The sequence below is a fragment of the Somniosus microcephalus genome, chromosome 19, assembly GCF_052327205.1.
Source record: "Somniosus microcephalus isolate GS21.2 chromosome 19, FLI_Smic_1.0, whole genome shotgun sequence".
Lineage (NCBI taxonomy): Eukaryota > Metazoa > Chordata > Chondrichthyes > Squaliformes > Somniosidae > Somniosus > Somniosus microcephalus.
The window spans coordinates 82384171-82410489 of NC_141005.1; the positions used below are offsets into that span (position 1 = coordinate 82384171).

The following is a 26319-nucleotide window of genomic DNA, read 5'->3' on the forward strand; positions in this document are numbered from 1 at the left end:
TCACTGGGAGAGAGAGTGTGAGTGAGTCACGGAGAGAGAGTGTGAGTGAGTCACTGGGTGAGAGAGTGTGAGTGAGTCACTGGGGAGAGAGAGTGTGAGTGAGTCACTGGGAGAGAGAGTGTGAGTGAGTCACTGGGAGAGAGAGTGAGGGTGAGTCACTGGGAGAGAGTGTGAGTGAGTCACTGGGAGAGAGAGTGTGAGTGAGTCACTGGAGAGAGAGTGTGAGTGAGTCACTGGGAGAGAGAGTGTGAGTGAGTCACTGGGAGAGAGAGTGTGAGTGAGTCACTGGGAGAGAGTGTGAATGAGTCACTGGGAGAGAGAGTGTGAGTGAGTCACTGGGAGAGAGAGTGTGAGTGAGTCACTGGGAGAGAGAGTGTGAGTGAGTCACTGGGAGAGAGAGTGTGAGTGAGTCACTGGGAGAGAGAGTGTGAGTGAGTCACTGGGAGTGTGTGTGAGTGAGTCACTGGGAGAGTGTGTGTGAGTGAGCCACAGAGAGAGAGTGAGTGAGCCACTGGGAGAGAGAGTGTGAGTGAGTCACTGGGGGAGAGAGAGTGTGAGTGAGTCACTGGGTGAGAGAGTGTGAGTGAGTCACTGGAGAGAGAGTGTGAGTGAGTCACTGGGAGAGAGAGTGTGAGTGAGTCACTGGGAGAGAGAGTGTGAGTGAGTCACTGGGAGAGAGAGTGTGAGTGAGTCACTGGGAGAGAGAGTGTGAGTGAGTCACTGGAGAGAGGGAGCGAGTGAGTCACTGGGAGGGAGAATGAAATATCAAGTAAAGCTCCCTGTGCACTGTCCCATCTAACACTCTTGCAGCACCTCCCACTCCCTTCCTCTTGTGAAACTATCTCACCCACTGTACGTTCCCTTCACCGCTCTTCCCCTCCCCTCGGGACAGGCTCTCACCCACTGCACCTCCCAGTCCCCTTCCCTCGTGAAACTATCTCAGCCACTACACCGATTATTCGCAAGAATAAAAGCACACAGAATTGGAGGTAAGCTTGTGACATGCAAGGAGGTGATTGTGGGGATGTGACTAGTGGTGTTCCCCAGGGATCTGTACTGGGGGCCTCAGCTTTTCATCATATTTATCAATGACTTTGATGAAGGAATAGAAAGTTATATCTCTCTCTCTCAGGCAGTCCCTTGGAACCGAGGATGACTTGCTTCCACACTAAAAATGAGTTCGCAGGTGACTGATGAGTCCAATGCGGGACCTACAGTTTGTGTCACAGGTGGGGCAAACGGTGGTTGAACGGGTGGGTGGGGTGCTTGGGTTGACGTGCGCTCCTTCCGCTGTTTGCACTTGGCTTCGGCTTGCTTCTGGCGAAGAGACTTGAGGTGTTCGGCGCCTTCCCAGATGCTTCTCCTCCACTTTGTGAGGTCTTGGGCCAGGGATTCCCAGGTGTCAGTTGGGATGTTGCACTTTTTCAAGGAGGCTTTGAGGGTGTCCTTGAAGCGTTTCCTCTGCCCACCTGGGGCGCTCTTGCCGTATCGGAGCTCCGTGCAGAGCGCTTGTTTTGGGAGTCTTGTTTCGGGCATGCGGACGATGTGGCCCGTCCACCGGAGCTGATCGAGCGTGGTCAAAGCTTCGATGCTGGGGATGTTGGCCTGAGCGAGAACACTGACGTTGGTGCGCCTATCCTGCCAGTGGATTTGCATGATCTTGCAGAGGCAGCATTGGTGGTACCTCTCCAGTGCTTTGAGATGCCTGCTGTACATGGTCCATGTCTCTGAAGCATACAGAAGGGCGGGTATCACTACTGCTCTATAGCATAAGCTTAGTACTGGGTTTGAGGTCCTGGTCTTCAACCTCTCTCCCTCAGGCGACCGAAGGCTGCACTGGCACACTGTTGGACTTCGTCATCGACGTCTGCCCTTGTTGATAGTAGGCTCCCGAGGTCCACGTTGTCCAAGGTCTTGTCGTGGATATTGATAATCGGGGAGCAGTACTGTGTGGCGGGGGCAGGTTGGTAGAGTACTTTTGTCTTACGGATGTTTGGTGTAAGGCCCAGTCTCGGTTAAGGAGATCTTCGAAGTGCTCCTTCCAGCGGGCACTGACTGCCTCTGTCCTTGATGAGTACCTCTCCGTTCTTGGCTCGCAGTGGGGAAGGGCCTTGGGTGCTTGGGCCGTAGATGGCCTTGACTGCGCTAAAGAATCCACGCACGTCGTGGTTGTCGGCTAGCTGCTGGATCTCCTGTGCTTTCTTCACCCACCATCTGTTCTTTAGGTTGCGAGTTTTTTGTTGGACCTCGGCCTTCAGGCTTTTGTAGAGCTGCTTTCTTCCTCTCGAGTTCTGTTGCTGTTTCCAGATCAGGAATGCCTTGCACTTGCGGCTTATTAGCTCCTGGATCTCCTGGTCATTCTCGTCGAACCAGTCTTGGTGTTTCCTGGTCGAGTGACCGAGCGTCTCTTCACAGGTGCTGATCATGGAGGCCTTGAGTGCAGACCAGGTGCTGTGGACACTCTGTCTCTGAATCACTGGGAGTCATCAGGTTGGTTGTAGGACGCAGGCTGAATAGAGCTTTCTTAACGGGGTCTTTGAGTGCTCCAGCGTTGATTTTCCTGCGGCATTGTTTCTGTTGCCGCCGCTGTTTTGGGGCTACGTTGATGGAGATTAAGCAGTGCTCTGTCCAGCAGTCATCAGCTCCTGTCATGGCGCGGGTGATGCGGACGTCTTGGCGGTCCCTCGCTCTGACGATGACGTAGTTCAGCAGATGCCAGTCCTTGGAGCGAGGGTGCTGCCATGAAGACTTGTACTTGTCTCTCTGACGGAACAAGGTGTTGGTTATGACAAGGCCATGCTCTAAGCATTTCGTCAGGAGGTGAGTACCGTTGGAGTTGGCTTTCCCTACCCCCTCTCTGCCTCCCCAGAGGTCTGTGTCCTTTCCAACTCTGGCGTTAAAAGTCGTCAAGGAGGATCAGCTTGTCGCCCGTTGGGACTCGGGACAGGGATTGTTCGAAGCTGGAGTAGAATTCCTCTTTGGTCTCTGTGGCTTCCAGTGTTGGGGCGTACGCACTGATGACCGTAGCGCACTGGTTCCGGGCTAGGGTGAGTCGGAGAGTCATGAGGCGTTTGTTTGTTCCACAAGGGGAGTCTCGGACGTCCAACTAGCTCAGAGAGTTAGATATCCAAGTCTTCAGATGACACTCAGTTAGGAGGAGCAGCAAGTTGTGTAAATGGGAGCAGCAAGTTACAAAGGGATGTGAGTGGGTAAAGCTGCGGCAGGTGGAGTTCAATGTGAGGAAGTGTGAGGCCATTCACTTTGGATCCAAGAAAGACAAATCGGGGTATTTTCTAAATGATGAGAAGCTGGGAACTGTGGAGGAGCCGAGAGATTTAGGGGTCCAGGTACACACATCGCTACAAGCTAGTGCACAGGTACAAAAAATAATTTAAAATGGCTAATGTAATGTTGACCGTTATCTGAAAAGAGCTGGAGTACAGAAGTTATGGATCTCTGTCTTTTGATTATTTAAAATTGACTGCAGGTTTAACTTGTTTGGAACCAGGCTGCAAAAGTCCTGCCCTTCCTCCGCTGCCCCTGTCCCACGGGGAGCGAATGATTGTTGGATAGTCCAGTGGATGAGCCAGCCTTCAATAACATTCCCAACTCCAACAGCTGACAAAGACAAAGCCAAAATCCTGGAAATGGGAGCTAGAATGGAGAAATGTTTGGAATGCACAGCAGGATTGTGGACTGGCATCTGGAGGACGAATAGGCAGCTTCGCCTTTGGGAAGTGACCGCTCAGCACATCACTGCTCAGCAAATGAAAAGACATAGAGTCAGAGTTTTACAGCGCAGAAAGAGGCCCTTCGGCCCATCGTGTCTGCGCCGTCCATCAATCCCTGTCCAGTCTAATCCCATTTTCCAGCATTTGGTCCATAGCCTTGTATGCAATGGCATTTCAAGTGCCCATCCAAATGCTTCTTGAATGTTGTGAGGGTTCCTGCCTCTACCACCCTTTCAGGCAGTGAGTTCCAGCTTCCAACCGCCCTCTGGGTGAAAAAGTTCCTCCTCAAATCCCCTCTAAATCTCCTGCCCCTTACCCTGAATCTATGCCCCCTTGTTATTGCCCCCCCTACTAAGGGGAAAAGTTCCTCTTTATCTACCCTATCTATGCCCCTCATCATTTTGTACACCTCAATCAGGTCCCCCCTCAGCCTTCTTTGCTCCAAGGAAAACAACCCCAGCCTGTCCAGCCTCTCTTCATAGCTGAGGCGCTCCATCCCAGGTAACATCCTGGTGAATCTTCTCTGCACCCTCTCCAAAGCAATCACATCCTTCCTATAGTGAGGCGACCAGAACTGCACACAGTACTCCAGCTGTGGCCTCACCAGCGTTTTGTACAGCTCCATCATAACCTCCCTGCTCTTATATTCTATGCCTCGGCTAATGAAGGCAAGTATCCCATATGCCTTTTTAACCACCTTATCTACCTGTTCCGCTGCCTTCAGAGATCTATGTACATGTACACCAAGGTCCCTCTGACCCTCTGTACTTCCTAGGGTCCTACCACTCATTGTGTATTCCCTTGCCTTATTTGTCCGTCCAAAATGCATCACCTCGCACTTTTCCGGGTTAAATTCCATTTGCCACTTTTCCGCCCATCTGACCAACCCGTTAATATCGTCCTGTAGCCTGAGGCTTTCCTCCTCGCAATTTACCACCCCACCAATTTTCGTGTCATCCGCGAACTTACTGATCATACCTTTTACATTCTCATCCAAATCATTCTCATCCAACTCCTGTACAGCTCTGAGCTCGTTGGCATTTGCAAAGGCCTTTGGTATTCACCAACCGAAGCCATTATCGCAGCCACAAGGTGTGGCATTGAGCTCTGCTGTCCCGTTAGTGGGAAACCCTACTTTACATTGTAACCGTGCCATTTTATTTGTGCCTGAAGTGAATCCGGTTTCAGACCAACCCACCCAGGAACTTGACTGGCTGCACATGTTGCTCTGAGACATTGCTGCTGGCTGGGTTCTAGATTCCCACAGTGCTACTGACTGGTGCCCCACTGCACCCTAGAGTGAATAGTTACTCCGAGCATTAATTCCTCTCATCCTCTACAACACAGTACTTGGTGTGAGGGGCTTGTCTGATCTCACCGCTGCAAGTGGCGTGTGGATTTAATGCTCCGCTTCAGCTTCTTGGAATACACGGCTGCATTGGGCAAGCGGGGTCTGACTCTGTTTAACTTTCAGAAAATGCGGCATTGTTAGAGGGGGGGGGGGAATAGAACCCAACTGAAGTCCCTCAAGCTGTTGGCTGGAGAAGTCCTTCTGTCCTGATAAATGTGTAATCATGTGTACAGATCCTGATTCGCCGTTTTAACCTGCTCATTCTGTCTGTTTATTACAGGCCCACGGCTAGGTCTGGCAAGACTTTTGTCAGGTGAGTGTTCAACAGCAATACTTGAAAATAAAAAATTGCACATTGTTGTCAGTGACTGAAATTAAAACACAGTAAAAGGAAAAATCAAACGGCAAGTCAGTCAGTATCTGAGAGAAGACAGGCACACCTTTTTAGATGTAGTCCCTTCAGTACTGGCAGCTATGGTTCTGATGAAGGTTGACTCACGAACTGTCTGCTGTCTCTTCAGATGGTAGATCTGTGTAACACACAGTATCTGACAAAGGAAGACAGCTTAGTGTTTAGATGGGTCTCGCGTTCCTTACAAGTGTCTCAATGAATCTAGGAATTATCCAGGGCCACCTGAGAAGGCCCTGGTTCCTAATATAGGGTGATCCAATTGCCCCCGACTGGGCCCCCGGCATGGCCCCAGCATTGCCCCCACCACTCTCGTTGTACATGTTCACTATTTGTTTCCGGTTCCCACCGTTTGTAGATTTCCTTTTTATAACTCTCTCTCGTGGTGTCAGCGGCGGCTCAGTGAGCAGCACTCTTGCCTCCGAGTCAGAAGGTTGTGGGTTTGAGGCCCACTCGAGAGACTAGAGCACAAAAATCCAGTCAGACACTCCCAGGTGTTCCAGGCCAATATTTATTCCTCAATCAACATCACTAAAACATTATCTGGTCATTTATCACATTGCTGTCTGTGGGAGCTTGCTGTGCACAAATTGGCTTCTGCGTTTCTCACATTACAACAGTGATTACACTTCAAAAGTACTTCATTGGCTGTAAAACGCTTTGGGATGGCCTGAGGTCGTGAAAGGCTATATAAATGCAAGTCTTCCCTTCTTTTGATCTGGGATCCTTCCCTGCAGTTCTTGTCGCCACGTACACTCCTATTGTGCAGGAACACCTCGAACAGCGCATTACTTAAATAATGGGAGGAATGTAGAAGTAGGATTTGGGTGATGTGATCTTTGGTAACAGAGAATCCTCCTGCCTTTCACAGAGCTGCGCTGTACCCCTGGAGAGTTTGCTTGTAAGACTGGGACTATTCAGTGTATTCCTCTAACCTGGCACTGCGACGGCTGGCAGACCTGTGAAGATGGCAGTGATGAGCTGGATTGTGCAGGTAAAGTACTCGGCAGTGGGACTCAGTGTCTTCCATGTGATCATACGATTGGGTCTGTAAATACATCCTTTTTATAGTTGCTCTCTTGTCACATGACTACATTTATACAAATGCAAATTAATTTAAAATTTAAGAGCTTCTTCGACTAAACTTCTGCACGCCTCATTTTCTTTCCTTGTACAATCTAAAACCCAAGACTTGGTGTCAATACATACAGTGACCCCGGTTTAGTGTCGGTACATACAGTGACCCCGGTTTAGTGTCGGTACATACAGTGACCCCGGGTTAGTGTCAGTATATACAGTGACCCCGGGTTAGTGTCGGTATATACAGTGATCCCGGGTTAGTGTCGGTATATACAGTGACCCCCGGTTAGTGTCAGTATATACAGTGATCCCGGGTTAGTGTCGGTATATACAGTGATCCCGGGTTAGTGTCGGTATATACAGTGATCCCGGGTTAGTGTCGGTATATACAGTGACCCCGGGTTAGTGTCGGTATATACAGTGACCCCCGGGTTAGTGTCGGTACATACAGTGATCCCGGGTTAGTGTCGGTATATACAGTGACGCCAGGTTAGTGTCGGTATATACAGTGACCCCCGGGTTAGTGTCAGTATATACAGTGACCCCCGGGTTAGTGTCGGTATATACAGTGACCCCCAGTTAGTGTCAGTATATACAGTGATCCCGGGTTAGTGTCGGTATATGCAGTGAGGCCAGGTTAGTGTCAGTATATACAGTGACCCCGGGTTAGTGTTGGTATATACAGTGACCCCGGGTTAGTGTCGGTATATACAGTGACCCCCGGGTTAGTGTCGGCATATACAGTGATCCCGGGTTAGTGTCGGTATATACAGTGACGCCAGGTTAGTGTCGGTATATACAGTGACCCCCGGGTTAGTGTCAGTATATACAGTGACCACCGGGTTAGTGTCGGTATATACAGTGACCCCCAGTTAGTGTCAGTATATACAGTGATCCCGGGTTAGTGTCTGTATATACAGTGACGCCAGGTTAGTGTCAGTATATACAGTGACCCCGGGTTAGTGTCGGTATATACAGTGACCCCGGGTTAGTGTCGGTATATACAGTGACCCCGGGTTAGTGTCAGTATATACAGTGACCCCGGGTTAGTGTCGGTATATACAGTGACCCTGGGTTAGTGTCGGTATGTACAGTGACCCCGGGTTAGTGTCAATATATACAGTGACCCCTGGTTAGTGTCGGTATATACAGTGACCCCTGGTTAGTGTCAGTATATATAGTGACCCCTGGTTAGTGTCAGTATATACAGTGATCCCGGGTTAGTGTCGGTATATACAGTGACGCCAGGTTAGTGTCGGTATATACAGTAACCCCGGGTTAGTGTCAGTATATACAGTGACCCCGGGTTAGTGTCGGTATATACAGTGACCCCTGGTTAGTGTCGGTATATACAGTGACCCCCAGGTTAGTGTCGGTATATACAGTGACCCCCAGTTAGTGTCAGTATATACAGTGATCCCGGGTTAGTGTCAATATATACAGTGACCCCTGGTTAGTGTCGGTATATACAGTGACCCCTGGTTAGTGTCAGTATATATAGTGACCCCTGGTTAGTGTCAGTATATACAGTGATCCCGGGTTAGTGTCGGTATATACAGTGACGCCAGGTTAGTGTCGGTATATACAGTAACCCCGGGTTAGTGTCAGTATATACAGTGACCCCGGGTTAGTGTCGGTATATACAGTGACCCCTGGTTAGTGTCGGTATATACAGTGACCCCCAGGTTAGTGTCGGTATATACAGTGACCCCCAGTTAGTGTCAGTATATACAGTGATCCCGGGTTAGTGTCGGTATATACAGTGACGCCAGGTTAGTGTCAGTATATACAGTGACCCCGGGTTAGTGTCGGTATATACAGTGACCCCGGGTTAGTGTCGGTATATACAGTGACCCCGGGTTAGTGTCAGTATATACAGTGACCCCGGGTTAGTGTCGGTATATACAGTGACCCTGGGTTAGTGTCGGTATGTACAGTGACCCCGGGTTAGTGTCAGTATATACAGTGACCCCGGGTTAGTGTCGGTATATACAGTGACCCCGGGTTAGTGTCAATATATACAGTGACCCCTGGTTAGTGTCGGTATATACAGTGACCCCTGGTTAGTGTCAGTATATATAGTGACCCCTGGTTAGTGTCAGTATATACAGTGATCCCGGGTTAGTGTCGGTATATACAGTGACGCCAGGTTAGTGTCGGTATATACAGTAACCCCGGGTTAGTGTCAGTATATACAGTGACCCCGGGTTAGTGTCGGTATATACAGTGACCCCTGGTTAGTGTCGGTATATACAGTGACCCCCAGGTTAGTGTCGGTATATACAGTGACCCCTGGTTAGTGTCGGTATATACAGTGACCCCTGGTTAGTGTCGGTATATACAGTGACCCCCAGGTTAGTGTCGGTATATACAGTGACCCCCGGGTTAGTGTCGGTATATACAGTGACCCCGGGTTAGTGTCGGTATGTACAGTGACCCCGGGTTAGTGTCGGTATGTACAGTGACGCCGGGTTAGTGTCGGTATATACAGTGACCCCGGGTTAGTGTCGGTATATACAGTGACCCCGGGTTAGTGTCGATATATACAGTGACCCCGGGTTAGTGTCGGTATATACAGTGACCCTGGGTTAGTGTCCGTATATACAGTGACCCCGGGTTAGTGTAAATATTATAATGGGTTGAGGGAGGGAATATATGTCCAGTAATGGGGCAGAGGGGGTGATGCTGTCTGTCTGTCTCAGTATAGTTTGGCTGTCCTTGTATTTGCAGAGTTTCTGAGGGCTGGGTTGTGCCTCAAGGTTGTTGAATTTTCCAGCTCTTCGCTTCCCTTGGTTCACCTGAAAATGGGGTTTTCAGAGACCAGCTTTGATTCAGAACCTTTGAATTTAATTGTAGAAATTACCGTTTGTGTACAGTATTGATTTGTTTACGGTAATTTTGTGAATGGGGTTTTGAAATTGTACAGGAAACTTTGTGATACCCGGCACCGACGGGACCGGCGTGTTGCCGATCTATCAAAGCTGCCGGACATACAAAGTTAATGTTGAAGCATACGGAGGTTTTCATCTCCGTATCTGATAACAAACACTGTTGCTTAGCAACAGCTTCTAAAGAGTCGGCTGCAGCTGCAAGCGTCTCTAGCTGAAGCTGTTGCTGTAGCTACAGACCTTGCAGTGCCTGACTGGGACAAAAAAAAGAACGAGAACTAAAAAGAACTTATAGAAAACGGCTCCTGATTTTTGCCGTTAGATCGAGTATTCTGGACATACAACCTCCAGATAAACCAAAGTTTCCTGTACCTGATTTCTGCTGATCCTGTGTTCTCTAATAACTTAGTCCTACACTGCCCATCACGCTGTACACGCTCCAATTATTTTAAACTTGAGGTAACTAGTAGTAGACAGGAGAATGTCTATGCATGTAGTTTATCTAGACTTCCTGAAGTCATTCGATAAGGTTCCACATAAGAGACTGTTAAAATTAAAATTCATGGAATTGAAGGCAAATTATTGACCTGGTTAGGTGGTAGAAGACAGAGTAGAGATAATGGGTATGTACTCGAATTGAAAGGAAGTGACTAGTGGTGTCTCACAAGGATCTGTGCAGGGCCTCCACTATTCACTATATTTATGAATGCCTTGGAGAACGCAATGGAGTGCCCTATATCCAAGTTTGCCAATGACACAAAGATATGGTCAATCGTGTAGACGGGAGCATAAAATTACACAAACACTAATAGATTAAGTGAATGGGCAAAACTGTGTAGGTAAGTGTGAGGTCTTCCTTTTCGTCCAAAAAAGGATAGGTCTGAGTTTTTTAAATGGTGAAAAGCTAGGAACATTGGAGGTCCAAATAAGATTTTGGGGTCCATGTACACAGATAACTAAAATGTAGTTGGTATAAAAAATAATCAAAAAGGCCGATGGAATGTTAGTTTTTATAACTATAGGGCTAGAATATAAAGGGGAGTAAGTTTTGCTCCAGCTATACAAAGCCCTGGTTAGACCATATCTGGAGCCCTGTGTACAGTTCTGGACACCGCGCCTTGGGAAAGGTATATTGGCCTTGGAAGGAGTGCAGTACAAATCAAGAGAATGTTACCAGGGCTCCAAGGGTTAAGTTATGAAGAGAGATTACGTAAACCAACTAGGCATACATTCCCTGGAATGTAGAAGGCTAACGCGTGTTTCGATTGAGATTTTTAGGATTTTGGAAGGAATTGATAGGGTAGATAGAAAGAAACTTTTTCTGCTGTTGGGGAGTCTAGGACAAGTTACTCCGCTATTTACAATAACCTTCAAATCAGAGCCAGGCCATTCAGGAGAAAAGTTAGGAAGCACTTCTTCACGCAAACGGTGGTACTGGTGTGGAACGCTCTCCCACAGAATAAAACTAAAAAAAAAGCATATAAAAATGCAAAAAATAGCACCGATCCTGACAGCTGGGAGAGATACAAAGAACAGCAAAAGGTGACAGAACAGAAAGCAAGAGCTACAGAAAGGGAGCACGACAAGAAAGGCAAATCAAAATCAACACATTCTTACAATTCTATTCGGAAAAGAGGGTGGTCAGGAGCAGTGTGGACCCCTTGAAAGTTGATAAGTGATAGTCAATGAAAATAAGGAAATGGTGGACATGGTAAATAATTACTTTACATCAGTATTTACAGTAGAGGAAGAGGATAGCATGCTGAACATCTCAAGGAAACTAATATTGAATCAGGGATGGGAACTCACCAAATTAACATAAGCAAATTAATAGTAATGAAGAAAATAATGGCACTAAAGAGTGACAAATCTCCAGGACCAGATGGTTTCCATCCCATAATTTTAAAGGAAGTCGGTGAGAAGTAGCAGATGCCCTAATTATAAGCTTCCTGAATTGATAGAATTTTGGAACTGTTCCTTTAAATTGTAAAATTGCACCTGTCGCTTCGCTATTTACGAATGGCGAGCGAGGGAAACCAGGGAATTATAGACCAGTTAGCCTAACATCTGTTGGGAAATTACTAGAGTCTATAATTAGGGTGACTGAACACCTCACAAATTTTCAGTTAATCAGAGAGAGCCAACATGGATTTGTGAAAGGTAGGTCATGCCTGACCAACCTGATTGAATTTTTTGAAGAGGTGACTGAAGTAGTGGACAGGGGAATGTCTATGGATGTTATTTATATGGACTTCCAGAAGGCGTTTGATGAAGTCCCACCTACAAGACTGCTAGCTAAAGTTGAATCTCGTGGAATTGAAGGCAAATTATTGACCTGGTTCGGAGATTGGCTGAGCGGCAGGAGACTGAGAGTGGGGATAATGGGCAGGTACTCTGATTGGCAGGATGTGACTAGTGTTCCACAAGGATCTGTGTTGGGTCCTCAACTCTTCACCGAATTTATTCGGCTTGGATAGTCGGATAGAGAGCCACATATCCAAGTTTGCTGATGACACAAAGATTGGCTGCATTGTAAGCAGTGTCGATGGAAGCATAACATTACAAAGCGATAGTAATAGATTAAATGGGCAAAACTCTGGCAAATGGATTTCAGTGTAGGCAAGTGTGAGGTCACCCACTTTGGACCTAAAAAGGATCGAACTGAGTCCTTTCTAAATGGTGAAAAGCTAGAAACAGTGGAGGTCCCAAGAGACTTGGAGTGGGGGGGGGGGGGGGGGGCGGTGGTTCCATGTACATAGATCATTAAAATAATTGAATAAACGAATGGAATGCTAGAGTACTCTGTTCAGTTGTGGGCACCACACCGTACGATGGATATATTGTCCTTGGAAGGAGAGCAGTGTAGGTTTGCCAGAGTGAAACCTCGACTCCAAAGGTTAAGTTACGAGGAGAGATTATATTCCCTGGGATTTAGAAGGTTAAGGGGTGATTTGATCAAATTTTTTCAGATACTAAGGGGAATTAATAGGGCAGATAAAGAGAAACTATTTCTGCTGGTTGGGAGTCGAGGACTAGGGGGCATAGCCTAAAAGTTAGAGCCAGGCCTTTCAGGAGTGAAGTTAGGCAACACTTCGACACGCAACAGGTGGCAGAGGTTTGGAACACTCTTCTACCAATGGCAATTGACACTCGGTCAATTAATTTTAAATCTGAGATTGAGACATTTTTGCTAGCTAAGGGTATCGAGGGGTATAGAGCCAAGGCAGGTGGATGGAGATAGGATAAAGATCAGCTGTGAGCTCAATGAATGGTGGAACAGGCTCGAGGGGCTGAATTGCCTATGTTTGTTCCTATGTTCCTAACTCTTGTAATTTTAGAATAATTTAGTGTGTAAAAGTTCCATCACTCCACCCATGCCTGTGCTTGTTGATGAGACCTGACATTGCTCATGCTCCGTGGCATTGACCTCCGAAGAGAAGATTTAATTGACCCGGTCTTGGTCGGAGTAAACCCTGGGTTCTGCTGGTAGTGCCATTGTACTGATTGTTGTGATGATTTTTCTGATCACTACATGCAGGAGAGGTGGAAGGAGCCCATGACTTGTTTGTTGAGCCTGTACTGAGGAGGGTTAGTCAGGAGTCCTGGAAGATCACACTTTAACCCTATTCGAATTGACACAAACCCTGTTTAAGTTCTCAACAAATTCTGACACTTTGGATTAAATTTGCGGGATATCTCTGCTGTGTGTTGCGGTGAGCAAATGTGAATAGAATATGAACAGAAATTGGAACAGCATGCTTGACCCAGACCAGGCGGGAAGGCTGTTGAAGAAGGGCAAGCTGATTGGGCATGAGTTTCCAGATCTGAATCTGAACATCAGTCTGTTGCAGGACAAGTTGAATGATGCCGAAAGGGAGCTCGGAGCTTATAAAAGACAAAAGATCTGGCTTTTGGAAAGCCAACTAGCAGACACTGAACAGGATCTTTCAGCTCTGAAACAGCAGAATGAGCAGCTGCTGGAGGACAGAGTCATTGACATGCAGCAGAAACTTGGAGCCCTGAAAGAGGAGAACATCCAGTTATTGAAGGACATGCTTGCTGATGCAGACCAGGAACTTGCTGCCTTAAAGCAGTGGGGCATACACTTATTGAAGGACAAGATGGCTGATGTCGAATTGGAACTTGTGTCTTTGAAACAACAGAACATTTGGCTTTTGGAGGACATGCTGGTGGATGCAGACCAAGAACTTTCCTCTCTGAAACAACAGAACATGCATCTTTTGGAGGAAAAGCTGGGTGCAGCCATACAAGAACTCTCTGCTCTTAAACAGCAGAATGTCCGACTCCTGGAGGATAGACTGAGCAACACTGAGCAGGAGCTTAAAGCCCTGAAACAGCAGAATGTCCGACTCCTGGAGGACAGACTGAGCAACACTGAGCAGGAGCTTAAAGCCCTGAAACAGCAGAATGTCCGACTCCTGGAGGATAGACTGAGCAACACTGAGCAGGAGCTTAAAGCCCTGAAACAGCAGAATGTCCGACTCCTGGAGGATAGACTGAGCAACACTGAGCAGGAGCTTGAAGATGTAAAGCAGCAGATTGCCCTGCTCCTGGAGGACAGATTGGCTGACACCCAGAAGGGATTTGCAGATATAAAGCCCCAGAATGCTTGGCTTTTGGAGGATAGGCTGATTGACGCACAGTTCCAAGGTTCAGCTGTCGCAGAAGAATGGTGGGATCTTGGCAGTAATTAGAGACAATATTATGGCACCAGAAGATGAGGATTTAAATAGAGAAATGAGCCGAGCAGAATCCCTATGGATGGAGCCGATGCACGAGGAATCGTTAACGAAATGAGAATATATTACAAACTGTCACACAATGGGGGGGGAAAAAGGATGAAGTTTGTTGAAAAATTAGAGGGGTGTGTATTAACAGTAGTTTTAATTGTAGGAAAATTTAATCATCCAAATTAAACTGGAATGGAAGAAATGTTTGTAGTTTTAAAAAAAAATCTTTTTTCATTGTATTCAGGACTATTATCTGAGTCAATATGTTGCTGCTCCAATAAAGAAGAAAGCACTGCTTTACCTGGTAATGAGATGCCCACCTAAAGTCAGCGAACATTTGGTAAACGGTCATATGATAAACAGGGCCAGTGCAAGAATAGGGAGGGTCAAAAGGAAATTAAGGACAGGGTCATGGTGGGTGGGGTTGAGGGAGAGGGGTTGGGGCGAGGGTTCAGGATCGGGGTTCCGGGGTCGGGGCGGGGGTCGGGTCTGGGGTCGGGGCGAGGGTGAGGGGAGAGGGTTCACTGTTGTTATTCGACCTGTTCGCCTTGGCGGCAGATCCCACATAATTTATTAAAAGGGGACACGCACGATCTAGCACAGTGATTGAAGTAGTGAAGGGAGGTGTGTCTTATTAGCTTCCTTTACCATCGTATTTGAGCTGTTTTGTAGATGTCTTGTATAAAATATCGCAAAATAAAGCAAAACATTTTGGTTTTCCAATGCTTGTTTGTTGGCCCTGTTGTGAGGGCACCGCTCAGTGTTTTGCTGTGGAATCTGGGACGTCCTGAATGTGAACATGTTTAAGCAAAACTCCAGTTTGTTTTATAGTTGTGTAATATGATTGTCGAGGAAGGCCCCTCCTGCAATATTTTCAATCCACTTACAGCTCTTGGTGTAGATCCCGTATCTGGCAAGGAACAATTACTGGGCAGAGGGGAGGGCGCTGGGGCGGAGCGCTGGGGCGGAGCGCTGGGGCAGAGGGGGGCGCTGGGGCAGGGGGGGGCGAGGTGCTTGTTCAATGAACTAATGAATGTAAAAGACACACTTATACAAAGGCAGAGCTGGTACACTCCATGAACATTATATGTAGGTGTCTGACACGACTGTGCTGTGTTGGTCAGAGTTATGGTCTGTGCTAGATTTTGCCTCACTCGAGGAGGAGGGAGGCAGACACAGGCTGCAGGAGCACCATCTGATTGCCAGTGGTCCCCCCCCCCGGTCACGGTCCAGCACCCAACCCCATCTCCACCCCTGCCTCAGCTCATCTGCTGCTGGAACCCTCATCTATGCCTCTAGGCTGGACTATTCCAACACACTCCTGGCTGGCCTCCCACTCTCCTCCGCGTAAACTTCAGGTCATCCAAAACTCGGGTTGCCCGTGTCCTAACTTGCACCAAGTCCTGTTCACCTGTCACCCCTGTGCTCGCTGACCTACACTGGCTCCCGTCACCCCTGTGCTCGCTGACCTACACTGGCTCCCGTCACCCCTGTGCTCGCTGACCTACACTGGCTCCCGTCACCCCTGTGCTCGCTGACCTACACTGGCTCCCGTCACCCCTGTGCTCGCTGACCTACACTGGCTCCCGTCACCCCTGTGCTCGCTGACCTACACTGGCTCCCGTCACCCCTGTGCTCGCTGACCTACACTGGCTCCCGCTCCAGCAACGCCCCGATTTAAAAATTCTCATCCTTTTTTTCAGATTCCTCCGTGTCTTCGCTCCTCCCTATCTTTGTAATTTCCTTCAACGCTCGAACCCTCCGAGATATCTGCGCTTCTCTAATTCTGGCCTCTTGAGCATCCCCAATTTAATTGCTCAACCATTGGTGGCCCTGCCTTCAGCTGCCAAGGCCCGAAGCTCTGGAATTCCCTGCCTAAAGCTCACCGCCTCTCAACTTCTCGTTCCTCCTTTAAGACGCTCCTTAAAACCTACCTCTTTGAACAAGCTTTTGGTCACCTGTCCTAACATCGCCTTATGTGGCTGGGTGTTAAACTTTGTGAGCGCTCCTGTGCAGCCCCTTGGGACGTTTTACGATGTTAAAGGCGCTGTATAAATACAAGTTATTGTTGTTGAGGCCCAGAGCAAAAGGAGTCTTTGCTTCATCTGTTTCTGTTCAGTTCCAATGAAAAATCAATACGTATATCCTAAAACTAACATTCTCAGCAACAAAAATCACACACTTTTAATCATGGGTCCAAATTTACTGACACTCTTTCCACTTCACTGAATGCTATATGAATTTATTCCGTCTCGACCTGTGTTTCTAAAAAGTGCACATTAGAGCGATATGGTCATGTCTATTTACAACACCAGAGTTCTGATTGGTCCCCTTGGAAGACAAGACCAGATTTCTGATTGGTCCCCTTGGAGGACAAGACGCACCCAACAGCTGGTCTGGAATGTGGAATTCGATCCTGTCTGATGTAGACAACCCTGCAGTGTGAAATTCAATGCAGTCTGCAGTTGTGCAGACTACAGAATGTAGAAGCCTAGTTAGCTTTGTGAAGTTCCTCTGTTAATAGTATTCTACACTTGTAATTATAGTTGTCCTTGGCTGGTGAAATAAAAGACTTTATCTTCTATCTATATATATAAAGCGGCTCGTCTGTCTGTCCCGATGTCTGTCTGTGTCTGTCCCGATGTCTGTCTGTCTGTCCCGATGGATGGATGTCTGTCTCTCTGTCCCGATGGATGGATGGATGTCTGTCTCGATGTCTGTCTGTCTGTCCCGATGTCTGTCTGTCTGTCCCGATGTCTGTCTGTCTGTCTGTCCCGATGTCTGTCTGTCTGTCCCGATGTCTGTCTGTCTGTCCCGATGTCTGTCTGTCTGTCCCGATGTCTGTCTGTCTGTCCCGATGTCTGTCTGTCTGTCCCGATGTCTGTCTGTCTGTCCCGATGTCTGTCTGTCTGTCCCGATGTCTGTCTGTCTGTCCCGATGTCTGTCTGTCTGTCCCGATGTCTGTCTGTCTGTCCCGATGTCTGTCTGTCTGTCCCGATGTCTGTCTCTGTCCCGATGTCTGTCTGTCTGTCCCGATGTCTGTCTGTCTGTCCCGATGTCTGTCTGTCCCGATGTCTCTCTGTCCCGATGTCTGTCTGTCTCTGTCCCGATGTCTGTCTGTCTGTCCCGATGTCTGTCTGTCTGTCCCGATGTCTGTCTGTCTGTCCCGATGTCTGTCTGTCTGTCCCGATGTCTGTCTGTCTGTCCCGATGTCTGTCTGTCTGTCCCGATGTCTGTCTGTCTGTCCCGATGTCTGTCTGTCTGTCCCGATGTCTGTCTGTCCCGATGTCTGTCTGTCCCGATGTCTGTCTGTCCCGATGTCTGTCTGTCTGTCCCGATGTCTGTCTGTCTGTCCCGATGTCTGTCTGTCTGTCCCGATGTCTGTCTGTCTGTCCCGATGTCTGTCTGTGTCTGTCCCGATGTCTGTCTGTGTCTGTCCCGATGTCTGTCTGTGTCTGTCCCGATGTCTGTCTGTGTCTGTCCCGATGTCTGTCTGTGTCTGTCCCGATGTCTGTCTGTCTGTCTGTCCCGATGTCTGTCTGTGTCTGTCCCGATGTCTGTCTGTGTCTGTCCCGATGTCTGTCTGTGTCTGTCCCGATGTCTGTCTGTGTCTGTCCCGATGTCTGTCTGTGTCTGTCCCGATGTCTGTCTGTGTCTGTCCCGATGTCTGTCTGTGTCTGTCCCGATGTCTGTCTGTGTCTGTCCCGATGTCTGTCTGTGTCTGTCCCGATGTCTGTCTGTGTCTGTCCCGATGTCTGTCTGTGTCTGTCCCGATGTCTGTCTGTGTCTGTCCCGATGTCTGTCTGTGTCTGTCCCGATGTCTGTCTGTGTCTGTCCCGATGTCTGTCTGTGTCTGTCCCGATGTCTGTCTGTCTGTCCCGATGTCTGTCTGTCTGTCCCGATGTCTGTCTGTCTGTCCCGATGTCTGTCTGTCTGTCCCGATGTCTGTCTGTCTGTCCCGATGTCTGTCTGTCTGTGTCCCGATGTCTGTCTGTCTGTGTCCCGATGTCTGTCTGTCTGTCCCGATGTCTGTCTGTCTGTCCCGATGTCTGTCTGTCTGTCCCGATGTCTGTCTGTCTGTCCCGATGTCTGTCTGTCTGTCCCGATGTCTGTCTGTCTGTCCCGATGTCTGTCTGTCTGTCTGTCTGTCCCGATGTCTGTCTGTCTGTCCCGATGTCTGTCTGTCTGTCCCGATGTCTGTCTGTCTGTCCCGATGTCTGTCTGTCCCGATGTCTGTCTGTCTGTCCCGATGTCTGTCTGTCTGTCCCGATGTCTGTCTGTCTGTCCCGATGTCTGTGTCTGTCCCGATGTCTGTCTGTGTCTGTCCCGATGTCTGTCTGTCTGTCCCGATGTCTGTCTGTCTGTCCCGATGTCTGTCTGTCTGTCCCGATGTCTGTCTGTCTGTCCCGATGTCTGTCTGTCTCTGTCCCGATGTCTGTCTGTCCCGATGTCTGTCTGTCTGTCCCGATGTCTGTCTGTCTGTCCCGATGTCTCTGTCTGTCCCGATGTCTGTCTGTCTCTGTCTGTCTGTCCCGATGTCTGTCTGTCCCGATGTCTGTCTGTCTGTCTGTCCCGATGTCTGTCTGTCTGTCTAAGTTACAGAGCGTACCGACGCGCGCGTCGCCTCAAAAGAAAGCTTGTGATTCCGGACCGGTCATAGGCGTATTTACGTTTCGGCCGGACAAAAATCCCGCCCGCGGTATCCCCAAAACGTTCAGCGTTCCGCTCATTAGCATCTCATTAGCGACCGTGTGACGTCGAGGTCCACCAATCGGACGGCGGGTTCCTTCCTACAGTTGAGTGGCGGGGCCGGGGGCGGCGGCGGGGGGGGAGGGGAGGGGAGTGGGGTGGGGGGGGAGGGAGAGGAGTGGGGGGGAGGGGAGTGGGGTGGGGGGGAGGGAGAGGAGTGGGGGGGAGGGAGAGGAGTGGGGGGGGAGGGCGGGAGGGGAGGGAGGGAGAGGAGGGGACGGGAGGGAGAGAGGGGAGGGAGGGATAGGACAGGGAGAAGACATGACAGGGCGAGGGGGGACACACGGGGGCAGGGAGACCAAGCGCCCCAAAATTGCCCTCGCAACGCGGGGCTCCCCAGCTAGTGCTGTAATAAGTGGGTTAGTTAATTCTTGGAGTTTTTTTTTTCTCCTTCTGGAAGTAATAAAAATTCTTCAATTCTGAATGAAGGGCCAGTGTGTGTGGGGGGGGTCAGTGTGTGTGTGTGGGGGGGCGGGGGGGTGGTCAGTGTGTGGGGTTCCCAAGTTTTCTCTGGACTTTGTAGTTCTGGATTTTTGCAGACTCTTGTGTGAGAGCCGAGTGCGGCACAACCAGAGCGCTGAGCGGGTGTGCCCGCGAACACGTGGTTGCTAATGGCGGTGCCCAGGAGCTGCGCGTGAACCCCATGCTGGGCCGAAGAGGGAGCGGGCCCCCGGGCCCCCAGACAGCAGAGGGAGCGGGCCCCCGGGCCCCCAGACAGCAGAGGGAGCGGGCCCCCAGACAGCAGAGGGAGCGGGCCCCCAGACAGCAGAGGGAGCGGGCCCCCAGACAGCAGAGGGAGCGGGCTCCCGGGCCCCCAGACAGCAGAGGGAGCGGGCTCCCGGGCCCCCAGACAGCAGAGGGAGCGGGCTCCCGGGCCCCCAGACAGCAGAGGGAGCGGGCCCCCAGACAGCAGAGGGAGCGGGCCCCCAGACAGCAGAGGGAGCGGGCTCCCGGGCCCCCAGACAGCAGAGGGAGCGGGCTCCCGGGCCCCCAGACAGCAGAGGGAGCGGGCTCCCGGGCCCCCAGACAGCAGAGGGAGCGGGCTCCCGGGCCCCCAGACAGCAGAGGGAGCGGGCTCCCGGGCCCCCAGACAGCAGAGGGAGCGGGCCCCCAGACAGCAGAGGGAGCGGGCCCCCAGACAGCAGAGGGAGCGGGCCCCCAGACAGCAGAGGGAGCGGGCCCCCAGACAGCAGAGGGAGCGGGCTCCCGGGCCCCCAGACAGCAGAGGGAGCGGGCTCCCGGGCCCCCAGACAGCAGAGGGAGCGGCTACAGAGTTCAGGAGGATAGTAAGTGGGTGGCCATCCGGCAGGGTATGAAGAGGCAGACAGTGCAGAAATCCTCTGGGAGTGTAGCGCTCAAACTGTTTTCAGTGCTGAATACCGGTGAGGGTGATGACACCTTGGGGAAGTGTGCAGTCTAGAGCACATCCACAGCACTGTGGGGCAAATGACTGCACAGGGGGGCACAGCAAAGTGTAGAAATGCAGTGGTCATAGGGGATTCGATAGTCAGGGATAAGCTGGGAAACTACATTAAAAGGTATGACAACAGAAAACGCTGGAAAAACTCAGCAGACCAGGCAACATCCATGGAGAGAGAAATAGAGTCAACGTTTCGGGTCAAAACCCTTCGTCAAGACTGAAGGCCAGGCTGGGAGAGAACAAAAGAGAAGTGAAGAGACATTAAGAGGTACTCAAAACCAGACGAGATGGTGATAGGACTAGTGGAGACAAAAGACGGCTCTAGATTAGGTGTGAAATGCACTGGCAGAATGAGACAGCTGCCATGTGGGAGAGAAAAAAAAGGGGAAGGGCCAAAACAAAGGTGTGGATAAAAAATAAGTAAAAATGTAATGGGGGGCCGAGGTTATGATCTGAAATTGTTGAACTCGATATTGAGTCCGGAAGGCTGTAAAGTGCCCAATCGGAAGATGAGGTGCTGTTCCTCGAGCTTATGCTGAGCTTCCGTGGAACAATGCAAGAGCCAGAGTACAGTGAGGTCTGAGTGGGAATGGGGCGGTGAATTAAAATGACAGGTGACCGGAAGCTCAGGGTCATCCTTACGGACTGAACGGAGGTGTTCCGCAAAGCGGTCACCCAATCTGCGTTTGGTCTCCCCAATGTAGAGGAAACCACATCGTGAGCAGCGAATACAGTATACCAGATTGCAAGAAGTACAAGTAAATCGCTGTTTCACCTGGAAGGGGTGTTTGGGGCCCTGGACAATGGACAGTGGGAAGGGGGGAGGTATAAGGGCAGGTGTTGCATCTCCTGCGCTTGCACGGGAAGGTGCCGGGCGAAGGGGAAGGGCTGTTGGGGGTGATAGAGGAGTGGACTAGGGTGTCTCGGAGGGAGCGGTCCCTACGGAATGCTGAGAGGGGAGGGGATGATGCGTTTGGTGGTGGGATCACTTTGGAGGTGGCGGAAATGGCGGAGGATGATCCGTTGAATGTGGAGGCTGGTGGGGTGAAAGGTGAGGACAAGGGGAACCCTATCGCGGTTCGCGAGGGAGGGGCAGGGGTGAGGGCAGAAGTGCGGGCGATAGAACGGACACAGTCAAGGACCGTGTCAACGACGGTAGAGGGGAATCCTCGGTTGAGGAAAAAGGAAGACATGTCGGATGCACTGGTGTGGAAGGTGGCATCGTCGGAGCAGATGCGGCGGAGACGGAGAAACTGGGAGAATGGAATAGAGTCCTTATAGGAGGCAGGGTGGGAGGAAGTGTAGTCCAGGTAGCTGTGGGAGTCGGCTTGTAGTGAATGTTGGTCAATAACCAATCCCCAGAGATGGAGACGGAGAAGTCGAGGAAGGGAAGAGTCGGAGATGGACCATGTGAAGGTGAGGGAAGGGTGTAAATTGGAGGCAAAGTGAATGAAATTGTCTAGTTCAGGGCGAGAGCAGGAAATGGCACCGATACAGTCATCAATGTATCGGAAAAAGAGGTGAGGGAGGGGACCCGAGTAGGACTGGAACAAAGAGTGTTCCACATATCCCATGAAAAGGCAGGCATAGCTAGGACCCATGCGGGTACCCATAGCAACACCTTTGATTTGGAGGAAATGAGTCGAGTCAAAGGAGAAGTTGTTCAATGTGAGAATAAGTTCAGCCAGGCGGAGGAGGGTAGTGGTGGATGGGGACTGGTCGGGCCTCTGTTCAAGGAAGAAGCGGAGTGCCCTCAGGCCATCCTGATGGAAGTGTAGAGGGATTGTACGTCCATGGTGAAAAGGAGGCGGTCGGGGCCTGGAAACTGTTTAAAGTGGCGGAGGACGTCCGAAGAGTCGCAGATGTAGGTGGGAAGAGACTGGACAAGGGGAGAAAAGATAGAGCCGAGATAGGAAGAGATAAGTTCGGTGGGGCAAGAACAGGCTGAAACGATGGGTCTACCAGGGCAGTCCTGTTTGTGGCTCTTCGGAAGGAGGTAGAAGCGGGCTGTGCGGGGTTGGGGAACTATGAGGTTGGTGGCCGCGGGGGGAAGATCTCCAGAGGAGATGAGGTCAGTGACAGTCTTGGAAATGGTGGTTTGCTGTTCGGTCGTGGGGTCATGGTCCAGGTGGAGGTAGGAGGTGGTGTCGGAGAGTTGGCGTTCAGCTTCCACTAGATAGAGGTTGGTGCGTCAAACAACAACAGCGCCACCCTTGTCAGCAGGTTTAATGACAATGTCAGGGTTGGATCTAAGAGAATGGAGTGCTGCAAGTTCAGAGGGAGGTAGGTTGGAGTGAGTGAGGGGAGTAGAGAAATGGAGATGGCCGATGTCATGGCGGCAGTTAGCGATGAAAAGATCTAGAGAGGGTAAGAGGCCAGGGGGAGAGATCCAGGTAGAACGGGAATTCTGAAAGCGGGAGAAAGGGTCAGCCGTGTGGGGGGAAGACTCCTGGCCAGAGAAGTGGCATGGAGACGAAGGCGGCAGAACAAGAGCTCAACATCGTGCCGAGCTCTCAATTCATTGAGGTGGGGGCGTAAGGGGATGAAGCTCAGGCCTTTGCTAAGGACTGATCGTTCGGGGTCAGAGAGGGGAAGGTCAGAGTGGATAGTGAAAACGCAGCAGGGGGTGAGATTGGGAGAAGGGGGGTCAGGGGAAAGTGAAGGGGAAGGTGGTTCCGGAGGGGCGTTGGTGTTCAAGAGTTGATGAAGCTTGCGATCCTTGACATCGGAAAGGAAGAAAAAAAGTTTTAAAAGGTATGACAGTGGACGAGCAATGGCTAGCATTTAAAGAATTAATACACAATTTACAACAAATATACATTCCTTTAAGGCACAAAAACCCCACAGGAAAAGTGGTCCAACCGTGGCAGCAAGAGAAGTTAAAGATAGTATTAGATCAAAGGAAGAGGCTTATAATGCTGCCAAAAAGAATAGTAAGCCTGAGGATTGGGAGGATTTTAGATTTCAGCAAAGGAGGACCAAGAAATTGATTAAAGACATGGAAAATAGAATGAGAGTAAACTAGCAAGAGACATAAAAACAAACTGTAAAAGCTTCTATAGGTATGTAAAAAGGAAAAGATTAGCGAAAGTAAATGTGAGTCCCTTACAGGCTGAAACAGGAGAAATTATAATGGGGGACAAGGAAATGGCAGAGCAATTAAACAAATACTTTGTGTCTGTCTTCACGGAAGAAGACGCAAAAAACTTCCTGGAAATAGTGGAGAACCAAGGGTCTAGCGCGAATGAGGAACTGAAAGAAATTAGTATTGGTAAAAAAGTAGTGCTGGAGAAATTAATGGGACTGAAAGCCGATAAATCCCCTGTACCTGATGGCCTACATCTTAGGGTTTTGAAAGAGTTGGCTATAGTTATAGTGGATGCATTGGTTGCCATTTTCCAAAATTCCATAGATTCAACCGGTTCCCGCCGATTGGAAGGTAGCAAATGTAACCCCACTATTTAAGAAAGGAGGGAGAGAGAAAATGGGGAACTACAGACCAGTTAACCTGACATCAGTAGTATGGAAAATGCTAGAATCTATTATTAAGGACGTGGTAACAGGGCACTTAGAAAATAATAATAGGATTGGGTAGAGTCAACACGGATTTATGAAAGGGAAATCGTGTTTGACAAATCTGTTGGAGTTTTTTGAGGTTATAACTAGTAACTAGCAGAATACATAAGGGGGAACCAGTGGATGTGGTGTATTTGGATTTTCAGAAGGCATTTGATAAGGTGCCACACAAGAGGCTATTAAACCAAATTAGGGCTCATAGGATTAGGGGTAATATACTAGCATGGATTGGTTAACGGATAGAAAACAGAAGGAATAAACAGGTAATTTTCGGGTTGGCAGGCTGTGACTAGTGGGGTACCACAAGGATCAGTGCTTGGGCCTCAGCTATTCACAATCTACGTCAATGATTTGGATGAGGGGACCAAATGTAATATATCCAAGTTTGCTGATGATACAAAGCTGGGTGGGAATGTAAGTTGTGAGGAGGATGCAAGGAGGCTTCAAGGGGATATTAACAGGCTATGTGTGTGGGCAAGAACATGGCAAATGGAATATAGTGTGGAGAAATATGAAGTTATCCACTTTGGTAGAGAAAATAGAAAAACAGAGTATTTTTTAAATGGTGAGAAATTAGGAAATGTTGGTGTTCAGAGGGACCTGGGTGTCCTTGTACATGAATCACTGAAAGTTAACATACAGATACAGCAAACAATTAGGAAAGCAAATGGTATGTTGGCCTTTATTACAAGAGGATTTGAGTATAAGAGTAAAGACGTCTTGCTGCAATTATATAGGGCCCTGGTGAGACCACACCTGGAGTATTGTCTACAGTTTTGGTCTCCTTACCTAAGGAAGGATATACTTGCCATAGAGGGAGTGCAACGAAGGTTCACCAGACTGGTTCCTGGGATGGGGGTGTAAGGATTACGGGGGCTTCTTTTAAACTGGTTTAAAGCAATTTTCCTGGTCTTGCAGCCTTTGCCTGCACATCAGACCAATTCCAATAAAACCAATTTTAAAACAGCGGTTTCTAATCGCTACCCCTCCTTTAGTTCTGAGTGGAGGAACTTATAATTAATGATATTAAAACGGAACACGTGGTTTGGATGAGAGAAAAAAATCAAGCTTTATTAACTAAAAGAAACTATAATCACAATATCAAACTATCCCACACGAACACACTAAAATTGTAAAACTATATAACAAGGGGGTACACACGGCAAAAACGAGGGATACAATGGCTACAATGTTATTTAAACAATCTTAGCAATTCCCTTAAATCACCATCCCCCCTTAACTCCTGCTAGGTTGCCTTGTTCGGGAGTCAGAAAACTCTGCTGACATGTGGTCCAGCGAAGAGAGAGAGAGAGAGAGAGCTCACCTTATGGTCCCAGGAAGTCAAGAGAGAGTCAAGAGAGCGAGCTGGCTGCTCAGCCCTTTTTTATACCTGGTGAGCCCCTCACATCCTGCCTTGCAAGGGCTGTGTGCAAAATTAACCCCAAAGCTGTGATAGGCTAACTCAGAGTGGTTAGATTGAGTTAATGTGATTTTCAGAGCTCCCTTTGCTGAAACAAAAGGGAGCTACATCTGCTCTATTGTCCAGTACTGGGTGATTGGAAACCCATTCAAGATACAAAGAGTCTCTTCTGCAGTTTAGGTGTATCCACTCGATATACAAACAAATGCTAATAGCATTCAATTGCTTTGTAAACAAAGCATTGTCCTTTGTCTTCATTGAACTTTACTTCCAGACACAGAAAGCTGCATTCCAAACCTCTTTTGTCATTCGGCCATGTGGTGTGACAGCCATTTTTATCCCTGGAAATTTAAAAGCACATTGCCCAGGGATACTTTAATCAAAAAATGAATCTTCAGAACTGTAAATTATTGCGAATTCTTACAGGGGGATTGTCCTATGAGGAGAGATTGAGTAGACTAGGCTGATATTCTCTGGAGTTTAGAAGAATGAGAGGTGATCTCATTGAAACATACAAAATTCTTACAGGGCTTGACAGAGTAGATGCAGGGAGGATGTTTCCCCTGGCTGGGGAGTCTAGAACCAGGGGTCACAGTCTCAGAATAAGGGGTCGGCCATTTAGGACTGAGATGAGGAGAAATTTCTTCACTCAGAGGGTGGTGAATCTTTGGAATTCTCTACCCCAGAGGGCTGTGGAGGCTCAGTCGTTGAGTATATTCAAGACCGAGATTGATAGATTTTTGAATATTAAGGGAATCAAGAGATATGGGAATAGTGCAGGAAAGTGGAGACGAGGTCGAAGATCAGCTATGATCTTATTGAATGGCGGAGCAGGCTCAAAGGGCCAAATGGCCGACTCCTGCTCCTTTTTCTTATGTTCTTATTGCCCTCATCAACCCTCTCTGTTAATTCATCAAAAAACTCAAATCAAATTAGTTAAACAC

The 26319-nt window shown here is 49.0% G+C and overlaps 1 protein-coding gene across 2 annotated transcripts in view; it reads left to right on the forward strand.

The window, feature by feature from the left end:
- Positions 1 to 26319, forward strand: part of dgcr2 (DiGeorge syndrome critical region gene 2) — a 98089-nt gene that overhangs the window by 2680 nt on the left and 69090 nt on the right. For both annotated transcript variants that reach the window (XM_085962116.1, XM_085962117.1), the window contains exons 2-3: positions 5363 to 5395; positions 6363 to 6485. In XM_085962116.1, the coding sequence (XP_085818242.1) occupies positions 5363 to 5395; positions 6363 to 6485 (156 nt within the window). The remainder of the gene's footprint in view (positions 1 to 5362; positions 5396 to 6362; positions 6486 to 26319) is intronic.